Source organism: Trachurus japonicus, chromosome 3, assembly GCF_045865225.1.
Source record: "Trachurus japonicus isolate A0001 chromosome 3, Traja_1.0".
Lineage (NCBI taxonomy): Eukaryota > Metazoa > Chordata > Actinopteri > Carangiformes > Carangidae > Trachurus > Trachurus japonicus.
Window position 1 is genome coordinate 32040606 of NC_140909.1, and position 13076 is coordinate 32053681.

General features: G+C 39.0%; 1 protein-coding gene across 1 annotated transcript; it reads left to right on the forward strand.

Moving 5' to 3' along the window:
* Positions 1 to 432: 432 nt before the first annotated feature.
* psmd13 (proteasome 26S subunit, non-ATPase 13) lies at positions 433 to 8446 on the forward strand. Its single transcript, XM_085770509.1, has 13 exons — positions 433 to 603; positions 1297 to 1375; positions 1904 to 1938; positions 2028 to 2083; positions 2171 to 2214; positions 2296 to 2382; positions 3278 to 3449; positions 3557 to 3636; positions 3721 to 3846; positions 6371 to 6433; positions 7634 to 7714; positions 7934 to 8050; positions 8184 to 8446. Exons 1-13 carry the CDS (start codon positions 503 to 505, stop codon positions 8277 to 8279), a joined length of 1137 nt encoding a protein of 378 aa, XP_085626635.1. The 5' UTR covers positions 433 to 502; the 3' UTR covers positions 8280 to 8446.
* Positions 8447 to 13076: the final 4630 nt, after the last annotated feature.

Sequence of the window (13076 nt, forward strand, 5' to 3'; positions counted from 1 at the left end):
AATAATTTTGTGTGTTAAAAAAAATAAATTCACATCATCCCACAAATCTTTGTTAGATATATGGGGTATCTCACATGTGGTGAAAATAAATAAACACGACAAAATGTTTGCAGAGTAAGTTAGCTGCACATTCACTACTATACATAGCCTATAAGAAATACAATACCATTACAAGCCATTTAGAACAGTTTTATATGGGCTTACTTGAAAAAAACCGGCTTCAAACATAAATTAGAATTAAAGAGATAAGTGTGTGCTGTTTATCTGGCGTCAATACCTTCTTTTTACAGTCTATGGTCAATACAAGATAAATATGTGAACATAAGTCGGAGCGGACGCTGTAGTTGTTGTTCCCATTCTTGCGGCAGATCGTGAACGCACCAACGTCGCATGCATTTCCCATCATCCCTCGCGTTTAGCAGTAGTGCAGACCAGACCCACTGGGTATTTGACTATTAGCTCAACATCACTTTATTTCCGAGTTAACTTTAATTTTGCTACCATGAAAGATGTTAGCGGGTACCTCAAACAGCAGCAGAGCAACAGCTCCACGCCGGAGATGGCGGCGGAGTGGCACAATCTGGAGGATTTGCACAACAAAAGGTGAGAAAATATCGAAAGCTAATGCTCCAGAGCTGTGCTAGCGCTAGGCTAGCTACCGTTAACTCGCCCATTCATTGGAAATGGCCGCTGAGTCACGCACAGAGCTAACGCTAACACTTGAGCTAACATTGAGCCAGAGCTTGGCTAACAGCAATAATGTTATATTTATTTGTCACGACAAGAGCAAATGCCTTGTACCAGTCACTAGATCTTGAGATAGGTGTAAGAAAAAGTTTGTCAGTTTGCCCCCAGTTTCTCTGACGGTTTGTTAGCGTCTGTACGAGTTCATGGCCACGGCACCACACTAACTTACATCTGATTTAGCCTAAGTTACCTGTTCTCTGAGTTTGTATGTCACTGGAAGTTATCTGTGATTATAGCAGCCAAGACACCCTGGATTTTGAATACATATCAACCAGAAAATACATTGATTGATAGGCAAGCTCTAAGGCCCGGCGTGTGTATACATTTTGCAGTTTAAGACTCAGTCAACACCGGTCTATGCTTGTTTTCACATACTTGATCTCGATGGCCTTCACTCTTGTTTGACCATGACATGACAAGTGACTTTAAATCACTTTCACCTGTGTATGAAAGCTCCAGGTTCACAGCAGTTTATTTCCTGAAACATGTTTGTCTTTGTGGTGACATGGTGGCGACCGTCACTGATAATGTGTGTGTTGTAATCGACAGATTGTGGCATCAGTTGACTCTGAAGCTGACAGACTTTGTTAAAGAGCCCTGCTTCAAAACAGGAGATGGCCTTATACAGGTAACTGCACCACAGTCACACTTCATTATGTACCTTAATGTGCACAGATTTAATATGTCGCTTAGATTTGAAGGATGTAGCGATTTACCTGTAATGAATGAACTAAAAACAGTAAAATCCTTAAGGGAAATGTAACACATCATTGTTTATTTGTCCAGGACATGATGACATCACGGTTGTCCCAGCATCAGGCAGATAGCCACCCACAGTTAGACTCACAGGGGTGCTTTGCATCACATTGATTTTGTTGATAGATATCTCAAATCATCTATTTATACAACAGAATTGTATATGGATCATCATTGTCCATCTCTGTATCTCCATATCTCATGCTGTACAGTCATCTGTGTGAGGCAGAAAAGGATAAACGCAGTAATGGGACCATATTAAGATGCGAAAGGCTGCTGCCTATCCAGAGAAATGTGAAGCCTGGACAGTCAATAATGTTAGTCAGTCACTGTTTGGGATTTGAACAATGGATATTTATGTTTTCTGTGTGATCTGACAGTTTCTTTTCTTTTCTTTTAGCTCTATGAAAACTTCCTCAGTGACTTCGAACACAGGTGATGGACATTTGCTGAACGCATGTAACACCAGTTTAATATTCACTATTGGTTGTGATGCTGATGTATTATTTTTGTTCCCTTGACAGAATCAACCCTTTGTCCCTTGTGGAGATTATACTGTATGTTGCCCGACAGATGACAGGTAAAGACTACATGATGTTAAAAGATTTTTTTCTCCACATTATTTAATTTTCTTTGAATGTAAAAAAACAATGTTTCTTGTTTCCAGATCCCAAAGATGCCATCACCTTTCTTGAGAAGACCAAGGAAAAGGTAAGCTGGCAGATCCCACCGTGACGGGTTTTATAAACCGTTATGTGATTAAACTTTAACCTGTCTTTGTCTCTGCTTCAGGTGAAAAGCAGCGAAGAAGCCGTCATTCTCTGCAAGACATCGATCGGCAGCCTTAAACTGGAGATCAACGACCTCCCTGCCACAAAGGTAAGAGCTCCTAGAATCTCAGCTCCCTCTTCTCTACGAGCTGATGATGACGCAAATCCAGCTTGACACCTTGTTCACATGTAACATGCAGGCAAACATTTCAAACTTCAAGTTGCTCGTTATCATCACATGTGTTATGTCACAAAGCAGAGTGACAAAAACACCTGTAAACCAAAATAACATCAAAACAGGAATTGGTATAGAAAAACAAAGATAGTAGAACATACAAAAACTGAAATGTTGTTTCACCATTAAACATGTAAATGAGTTTAAAGGGATAGTAGCATTTTTTTAAAGTGGGGTTGTATGATCTACAAATAGCCCCTAAGTACTTTAATTGCAGTAGAAGACTCTGCACTCCTCCCGTTAGCAACGCCAGCCCATAGCCCTGCCCAGAGATTTACAACATACATTGTTGTGAATGGACCCAAAGAAATGGCCCATTTTCGCGGCCTAAAAGAGGTTTTACGTGAAAAAAAAATACACAGTTCCATTGTTCGCTATAATATAATTTTTTCCAGCCTCTCAAAGTGCAGGAAAAACACAGTATTTATTTGGACCTAACCAACTGCTGATCGGCGGGCACTAACCCTGAGCGGAGGGATACGCAAGTTGGTTACAGGTCCAAATAAAAACTGTGTTTTTCCTGCACTTTGAAGGGCTGGAAAAAATTATATTATAGCGAACAATGGAGCTGTGTATTTTTTTTCATGTAAAACCTCTTTTAGGAGTGCAGAGAGTCTTCTACTGCAATTAAAGTACTTAGGGGCTATTTGTAGATCATACAACCCCACTTTAAAAAAAATGCTACTATCCCTTTAAAGGTTCAGATAAGCTGTCCTGCTCGAGCCTGATCTGTAGTCGTCTTGCCACTGATTTTCTTTTTGTCCTCCAGAAACTTATCGAAGAAGTTGAGGAAATGTTGAATAACTTACCTGGGGTGACATCGGTCCACGGCCGTTTTTACGACCTCTCCAGCAAATACTATCGCATCATCGGGAACCACGCCTCCTATTACAAGGACGCTCTGCGCTACCTCGGATGTGTGGACATTAAAGACCTTCCAGGTGAGCAAAGGCATGATGGGGAAACAAACTGGAATAGATATCTTACTGAAAAACACAGTGTATGGGTCATATAGAGGCTCAACGACTGATTGTTGTCGACTCCACAGAGACAGAGAAGCAGGAGAGGGCGTTCACACTCGGACTGGCCGGACTCTTGGGAGAAGGAGTTTACAACTTTGGAGAGCTGGTGGGGTTTTGGTTCTCACTAAAGGTTTTGGTGCTGTGCTCTGCTGCCTGAAGTCATGACCATGTTTACTGTTTCTCTTTGCAGCTGATGCATCCTGTGCTGGAGTCTCTGAGGAACACAGACAAACAGTGGCTCATTGATACACTTTACGCCTTTAATGGAGGCAATGTGGAGAAATTCCAGGGCTTCAAGTCTGCCTGGGGCCAACAGGTAATTAACATGTAGCATAACAATCTGATTCATGTATTTGGCTCGGTACCATAATGGCTCCGGTGCTGAAGTAAACGGTGGTAACCAGATCGAAAACCAACGCAGATTTTGGTGCTTCATTTCGGCGCCACTGAATATTTAATTAGGCCTACCGACCCCTTAGCTCTATTGCTGTACCGGCGCTACACTTTTTTTTTTTTTTTTTAATTGCCTCTTTATTCGGCTGCGGTGGTGCGCCTAGTGTTATCACACTCCATGCACAACTTTTGATGATCCGCGGACCACTCGCGTGCTGATCCGTGGAAAGCAATCCAAACAGATCACTGATAGACAACAATCCGTTGCGCCACTACCTGTCCATTCCTCTGCTCCGGTCACAATGTGAGCACAATATGTGTTTTATAACATCAGCAAGAAACTTTGCCCTGGTATCGGATAAAACCTAAACGATACCCACTCCTTTTTAGCAGCTCATTGTTCACAATGAGAAGGTTTCCTGGCATCATTTTGATTTTTACCTCTTTCCGTACATATGTTTGAAGGTGACCTGCACAGCTGGGCTTTAGATTAGTTATTTTATTTCATTTTTTTTATTTGTTCCATTTTATTTTTCATTTCCATGCATGGACATTTCAATTCGTACCTTACCAACAAAATAAGATTACAATTTACACATTCCATGCCTGGAAAGGATGAAGATAACTTATTTTCCCTGCCCCTTAATCATTTTCTTTTTGAAATTTAACTATATGTCTTACAAATTACCTGTAATGAATACCAACAGAAAAGAAAAGTAACATGAGCAACTCTATTATTGGCCAATGACTTCCCAATAAAAATAAATAAACAACGAAATCGTAACAAGAGCAACTACCTGCACATTGGTTGTTTACCAAAGTGGCTCCAATCATAGGTTTTACTCACAGTACAACTTGAACCATGAACGATCAAAGTAAACGCCAGTGTATTTCACATCACACTGTGCCACTATATTATATAGTATATTACACCTCATACATTGTTGTACATTTCATACAGAACACTGAGATGGAGTAAAGGTACAACATTCGTGCCTTGAACAGATCTGTAAAAGGGGCTAAAGAAATTAAGTTTGAACTGGAATGTAAAACATTTTCTGTCCTTACAGGGTGGAAGTGGTGCGGTTTAGTAATCCTGCCTCACCACCCTTCATAACACTTGTCATTTTGGCCAACTTTTAGTCAACAACACAGTGACGTCCACATCTTTTAGCCACCTACTCTCAGTGGGTGGCTAAAAAGGATGTAGGCACTCAACAGCTGAGGCATCGGAGCGGGGAGGATGACTAAGGTTGTCCAAGTTAGCAGGGATTAGTGCTCTGAGGGAAATGAGTTCAGTCCGTTTGTGTGTGCGCTCACTGAAAACCTGTAAAATCACCAATACTTGCTAAGTCAGTTCAAATCATGAGAAAGGGTTCATTTTACGACCTGAGCGCACAGAACAAATTCAGCATTCACCAACATCCATGACGCCTGTTTATCTGTATCCATTACATAGTTCTCATAGTGACATAAATTTTAGGTGTTCAAGACAAGCAGGTGTTCCTCATTGTTTTTACCATAGGTTTATGAACCTGTCCTGTTGCAACAGTATGTAAAGTTTTCAATGACATTAAAGGTCCAGTGTGTAAAATGAGGGGAAAACGGTGACATCTAGCATTCGGATTCTATCATTTATCTATTCAATAATTCTACTGTTTATTCATGAACGTGAAACTCTTGAAACGTGCTCTCTGGTTGGCCGGATTTTCCGTTCTGTACAAACATGGCGGCCGAGATGGCGACACTCGCTAACCAAGACCCTTGCTAGATGTTATAAAAAAGAAGAATTATAAGGCTATGAAAACCAAACAGATTTTATTTTATAGCAATTACACACTTGTACAAATATATTCATTGGTAGTACTGTAAATTCAGATTTTGCCAATAAACCTTGACAAATATTACACACTGGACCTTTAAAGGGACAACGAGGAGTTTTGGAAAAGCGAAGCGTTTTCACACTACATTTATGAGCCTCCACGCGCACCGTAGAATTCTTTGACCGGCGCAAGACGGACTCATGTTTTCATTCATCAAGAATTAAAGTCAGAGGTTCAAATACGATCACATACTGTCGTACTTCTGACCATAAACGGCAATTCGGCTGCGTTATTCTCATGACTCGCCACGAAACCGAAAGTAAAGAAACGCTGGCCGGCTCGACCAGCATTTCCACCACCACTAATAATAACAAAATAATGATAGAGACAAAACGATATATTTATCGAAAATGGGCCCATTAACAAGTGTGGATAACGTAGATTCATCCACATTAACGTGAGACTTTTTTATAACCAAATAGAAGCTCCTCGTTGTCCCTTTAAGAATGAATCTTCAAAATAACAAACGGTCCCCTTCATGATCTCAGTGTTACCTGGCAGGAGGATTTTCACTTGTTTGTGTGGATCATTGTTCACTGAATTGTTCTTCTCTCCTGCTGGCAGCCCGACCTGGCGGCTCATGAAGCTAAACTGATGCAGAAGATCCAGCTGCTCTGCGTCATGGAGGTGAGGACCCCCACCACAGTTACATACCCACCAGTCTGCATCCTCTCATAACTGAAGCTTTTAGGCAGAAGGTCAGATTATGACTATGACTTACGCCCGGAGTAGTTTTCCTCACTCGCCTCGTTTCGCTCCACGTGCTCTTCTGACTTCATTTGATGAGAAATTGATCCATTTTTATTGTTTGTGCACTACGTGTCGGGCAGCTCGAGACCCTGCCGTAGCTGCATTAATCACCACTACACAAGGGAGCAGTGTTGCCAGACTGGTGACAGATTTGTGACCTAAACACACATGGAAAGGTTGAAACCTCTTATTGCACTGTGCCGTATACATGTCAGGTTATAAAAACAATATAATATATTACATATTACATACCTGAATAACAATAACCCCTCACCACCTACACAGGCAACACTGCAGTGAGTCAGGGTCGGTCCTGTGTTTGTCGTACCTGCTGCCACCTTGTGTGTGAATAGAGGAGCAGTTCTTAGTATATCAGGAATTAATGTTTCTTGGCTACATGCCATGATTTATAAAAGTCCAAAATGGAGGAAGCTGCTTTATTAGCTGTATTGCACCTCCTTATTTTATTGACCCCAGCTTTAATACAATATAAACTACATGGATTACAGTCATGTCTGTACACTAATATAGTATATCCATACTAATATGTCTCTTTAATGAACCATGATAGTTATCAGTCAGCTGTCCTGACACATGATCTCTATTACGGTTGGGCAATACCACAGAACTTCTTTTAGACCCAAAACCAATTAATACTGATATTCATTGAGTGGTGTGTGTATTTTCATATAGGAGCTAAGGCCCACACATAGTTGTATTCCCCTATGAAAAGATACAAGACTTCTAAACCATAATATGTCGTCATCTGCATCATAATGCACTGATAATAGACAAATGGTAATAATAAAAAAATCTAATTCCCTACTGCTGAACTTTAGTTAAATTTCAGACATAATGCAACAATTAGCAACAATGATGTAAGGTTAGTGTAACCACCGTAATGTAACAAACGGCCTATGAGAGATTTGTGGAGAACTTTTCTATGCAGAACGGGGTCATAATATGTGGACAGAAGAGTGAATGTAAGATAAAATGGTTGTTGAGATTTTAAAGTCCTTACGAAAGGTTTAGTGACAAGAATATTAAATCACTTAAAATGTCTCCTCCTCCTTCCAGATGACTTTCACACGTCCTGCAAACCACAGACAGCTGACGTTCACCGAGATCGCTCAGAGTGCCAAAATCCCTGTTAATGAGGTCAGTTGGGTGGAGAATGCATTTCATCAGCATGGAAATAATTGTCAATAATCCTGGTGATCAGCATGATTGACTTTGATTTGCAGATGGTTTCTCAGTTTTAACCTGCAGGTCCTCAAGTTGTTTTTACACGTATCTGCCTAATTGTTTAAACAAGCGTTGTCAGCGTGAAAATGTTCTTGTTCAGGAGAAAGATGTCTGAGTTTTTGTCTCCTGCAGGTGGAGCTCCTGGTGATGAAGGCTCTGTCCGTGGGCCTGATCAAAGGCAACATTGATGAGGTGGACCAGAAGGTGCAGATGACCTGGGTGCAGCCCAGAGTGCTGGACCTGCAGCAGGTTAGTACTCTTTTTGTTCATATTTGTTCTTGTACAAATCAAATCTATGACACCACAATGATGTATTTTCAGCTGAATCGTTTTTAAAGGAGGCACAGAGGCCATTGGTCTGACTTGTTGTTCACTGTTTCAGATCAAAGGCATGAAGGAGCGGTTGGACTTCTGGTGCGGCGATGTGAAGAACATGGCCATGCTGGTGGAGCAGCAGGCCCATGACATCCTCACCTAAACAGGTGTCGGTCCACAGAGGGAAACCTCACCTCTTCCCAGAGATTTCTGTTTTGTATCGTTTTGTTTTTCTATTGGCTGTTTGTTCCTCTGTTGCTCTCACTGTTCATTACCATCCTGTAATTTACACTGTGGTATTTTACACAGAAACAATTAGTTGTAACATTATCTTCTCCATACCGAATGAAAATACCAATAAAAACCTAAAAAAAAAAGAGAGTGATTATTTATTATGTGTTTCTAATTGTTCTTACTGTTTTGATCTCTTTCTTACTGTGTTGATGTGCGTGCGGCATTAGATAATAAAGATTTGTTATTGCCTTGTTTTCTGAATATAATCTCCAGGCATCAGCAGGCATTAAATGCTCCAATGAACTTTGAAATCTTAGCAATGTTTGAGGCTGCACAGCAGAGCCCTGTGCTAATTGTTAACATGCTGATGTTAGGCAGATGTTGTGTTTACTTGTTCACCACATCAGAGTTGTACCATTAGGATACTTGGTCATTAACCAAAGTGTAGGACAAATTAAAACTTTCAACATAGGATGGCACTGATGGAAAGTCAGAAAGTTATTAGGATTCACCCTGAGGGACGTCCATCCGACAGTTGCAATGTTTCAATCGGGACCAAGGTGCATGACTGATGGATGCTGCCCGCCTGAGCCACAGCAGCAGGGCTACAGATGCTTTTGAATCTGTATTTAAATGGCTGTAATGCGACAGGGTCAACACTACCAAGCTCACTGAGAAGAAATGCCATGTGGGCTGTGGCTGCAATGCCAATAAGTTGCAGCCTGCAACTTGTTGGCATTGGAGAAAAGTCAGGCAACTTGACCCTACATTTTCATGGCAAAATTGTATCAAACCGCAGAAATATTTAAACGGATTAGGTATAACACTTATGTGCTTCTGAATTGTGTTATCTTGTCAGGGGTACAGTAGGTGGTGGTAACTGTGGTTGGCTGTGGTAGCAATAGCTCCAGCATCTGAACTTCACCTCCAGTAGGCTACAGTATGTTGTTATCTGAAAGAAGTCAGGGCTAGCTGGTTAGCCTGCTGACTTAAGAAGCTGACAACATGTGATGGGGAGACAGAGATTGGTGAGTAAAGGAGTGATGCTGAACCCATGATGTTTCTTCAGCCGTGACATTGTGTAGCTCACAGCCTCTCGACTCAGAAGAGATTAGAGAACGGGTCCCATCAGCTTCTTCCGTCTTATATTTGGATATTTCTGACCATAGAGATACGACCAGCTTTGTGGAAACAACCACAACCTTGGTGAATATGTAGCAATGCCAAGTAATGCAAGCATTTCATTAAGCTTTAAGCTGTTCATGCAGAATAAGGACTGCTTTTTTGCTCTGCATTTGGTCTCAGCCAGTTTTAGTTAGGCTAATATGACATTATGTGTCAAAGTGTAACTATAATAACATTTTACTAATTCTAGTGCTGTTTCTGCACTTGTACATTTGAGGGCTTTTCATTTTCATTTAAATTTCCACATACTTATGTATATTTGATGAGGAGAATAAATTATATTGATGAGCACAACATTTACAACATAGGAAAACGTAGCTGCTTTTTTGTTTCTATGGTTTTGTCTTGGTGGATTAAACCTGTCGTTAATATTTGAGTCATGGTTTTTACTTTGAAGTAATTCCACTTTTTGAGACTCTACATTGTACAGTATCTCAGGAGTATGTGTGATTTTAGTCCTCTACATTAATCTGATCCTGTAGTCAGTGTCTGCTTTGCATAATAGGATTTTACATGTAAAACATTATGTTAAGCTTATAAAATATGAAATTGCTCAATAATATATGAAGACCACTAGAAGATTCTTAGGCTACTACAATTAGCTGGAATAGTAGAGTTGATGGGAAACAGCTTGTGACATCGATCCAAAGAAAAAGAAAGTGTGTGTTCTGTAAATCCACATTCAATCTTAATGTCTTCTGTGGGTTTGAACAACTCATCACTGTGAGAGAAAGAGGTGTTTGTTTTCACCTCTCTTTATGGATAATAATGACTAATTACACCCTCATCAGTTAGCCTACATACAGTATATGTCTTATGACATACATTAAAATGTTAAGATGAGAAGAGGGTTAAGTGAGAACCTTATCACTTACTCCTTCATAAGCTCGGGTATTATCAGTTGGAAGTTGATATATGCTAACAGCTGCAGGATATTTCTCAATCAACATGTCAACGTCTCCCAGAGGTTTTCAAAATTCACTTCTCTTGTTTTATTCAACTTGATGCCTGAAAGCCCCAATTATTGATCCGTATCTGTGATCAGTTGTGATTCTTTCATAGCGTGTTTACCTGAATTTGTCTACATTTTCCATCCATTTCTGACTCAGTCCAGAGCATCAGTCTCCTGCTTCCTGACGTGCCTGTGATAACGTCTTCATGTGTATTCTGACATATGTAGATTGTATAAGGCTTGAAATGTGCTATATCTGAAGCATCCCGACACATTTTAAAGGCTCTGCTGTCTTGACAGAGACGATGTCAAACAGAGGTGTTAATTCACTTCTGCTCCGTGAAACTTTGAGGTGTGATTAGTGTTGTTTTCACAGTGCATTTGTCAGTCTGCAGCTTCTGCTTTTCTATCCTCAAAGTGACGTCGGATTTTTTTTTTCATAAAATCTGAGAGAGTCTACAAAATACTTCATTAAAAAAAGGGGGGAAAAGGATGCATCTGTAAATTATTTGGAATTTTCTAGTTTTATTGCATGCTTCTGAATTTACAGCAAATGTTTATTATGTAACACAGTGTACAGTATGTAGCCTATGTTCCTGTTTTACCCCTCACACACTTTTTTCCTTCTTTATTGAATATATAACTCTACTGATGAATGTATTTAATGTTGTTTTTTTGTATTTTATTGATTAATTTATTTGTTCAGACTTATCTCATTATTGCTTTTATAGGTGAGGTTTAAATATAAGCCCTTTACTGGGTTTCTACCTTACCCGCACATGTTTTATTTTATTTTTTTCTATTTCATTGTTGCTTTTATAATCGTGCAAATCAACATAGAGATACACATAAACATTATTGATTTATAAATATGGCTTTTGTTAAATTGTTTTTTAAAAAAACACTAATTTGAAAAATTTAAACGTGCCTGCTGACAGCACTTTTTTTTCTACAATGTGGAGCTGAGTAGGGTCCATTGAATACCATGAAAATATATTTCTGCCTCATTTAGATCTATTATGACAGTATAGTGTTCCTGTTCTTTATTTGTTCTCATCTTTAAAGATTGAAAAGAACTTAATCAATGACCTTTATGTTCTCTGTGTAAATTATTATGCTTCACTGAATACATAGGTCATGTTCAGCCTGCCATAGAAAAGGAGAGTGCTGCTTTGTACATCTTGGTGGCAAAATGTTGCTACTACATGGTGTTATCAAAATGAATTTTAAATTAAATAATATTTATTATATGTTTTATACCATCATATGTTTGGACATTTTACTGTTGATTTATGTCAGTGATGATTTGGGGTTTTCACTGTGGGTACCAGCTCCAAACCACACATTTATAGACATATTTATCTGGTTTTTAGGGTAAAGCACCAGTTTACCTGATGACTGTGTGGTTCAACAATATATTTATGATGTCTGTTGTTACTTTACGTAAATACCTTTTTTTTTTTTTTTTAAACAACATACTCTTAAAGAAACAGTGCAAACTAAAAAACAAACCAGAACATCAATTAACCTGAATATAACAGGAGTCTCTAGTGGAAGGCAATGGGGAAACTGCAACATGTTATTATGACAATTTTTGCAACAATTCAATAAAATAGATTAATAATGAGTTTGTTACCTAAGATAAGATAATCTAACCAGGTTAGCCTTTATGTCCTGAATAAGGCACCTCCGTTTTATAAATGCATTTTTATATTCAGTTTGTCACTTAGCTGCTGCTGGGTCTATTAGTGTGACGCTCACATATAAAAGCTGCTTCTCCTTCATGTCTGTGTCGAGGCGGCTGAAGGTCTCAGTAATGAACCACTCCTCTGAATACAGATGGTTTACTGTGCTGTGTGGTTTGACCTTTGGTCTCCTCTACACCTGTCAACCTGTGCTCAGGTGGAGGCTCCAACCACTTATTTTCGTCTTGGCTCTTGGTTACTCATTTTTAATCAAATTTTTAATTAAAAAAAAGAAAATTTTACTGATTAAAATGTAATTTTGAATTTCATACACCTTTCCTTACTTTTGAACATTTATTTCTAGTGTTATTATATATAACTGTCATATGAGTGAGAATAAGATAAATGTATTTGAATTCAATAATAAACCAATGCATTTAAAGACTGAAGGATAAATTAAAGACCAGATGATTCATTTCTTTTTAATATTTTACATTTTAAATAGCCGACTGTTTTATTTAATTTAATTACAATTACACAATTGTTTGTTTATTCATGTTTATATTTGGAAATTATGAATTACCATTACATTTTGTTATTTTTAAATTTATAGTTTCTTTTTTCAGATAATAATAATGACACAGTTTTAATTATTGGTCATTGGTCCAGTTTCTGGCCACCATACGATCCAACAGATGGTGTGTTCAATAACAGGATGATTTCCAATAGCATCAGGCTTACGTTATTGATCAGTAAAATGAGAACCACCTGACAGCTCGGAAAGTGAAAGCGACTGTGATTGGATGTCAGACCGAGATGAAGCCACAGCAGCAGATAGATGCTCCACAATTAACTGTAGGTTTGTGGGCATTTTACTGTTTAAATAAAGGTCATTCTGGGTCTC

Coding starts and splice junctions, on each gene's coding strand:
- psmd13 (XM_085770509.1), top strand. CDS start 503: ATGAAAGATGTTAGCGGGTACCTCAAACAGCAGCAGAGCAACAGCTCC. Junction 2,215..2,295: donor TTGAGAAGACCAAGGAAAAG/GTAAGCTGGCAG, acceptor TCTCTGCTTCAG/GTGAAAAGCAGCGAAGAAGC. Junction 8,051..8,183: donor GAGTGCTGGACCTGCAGCAG/GTTAGTACTCTT, acceptor TCACTGTTTCAG/ATCAAAGGCATGAAGGAGCG.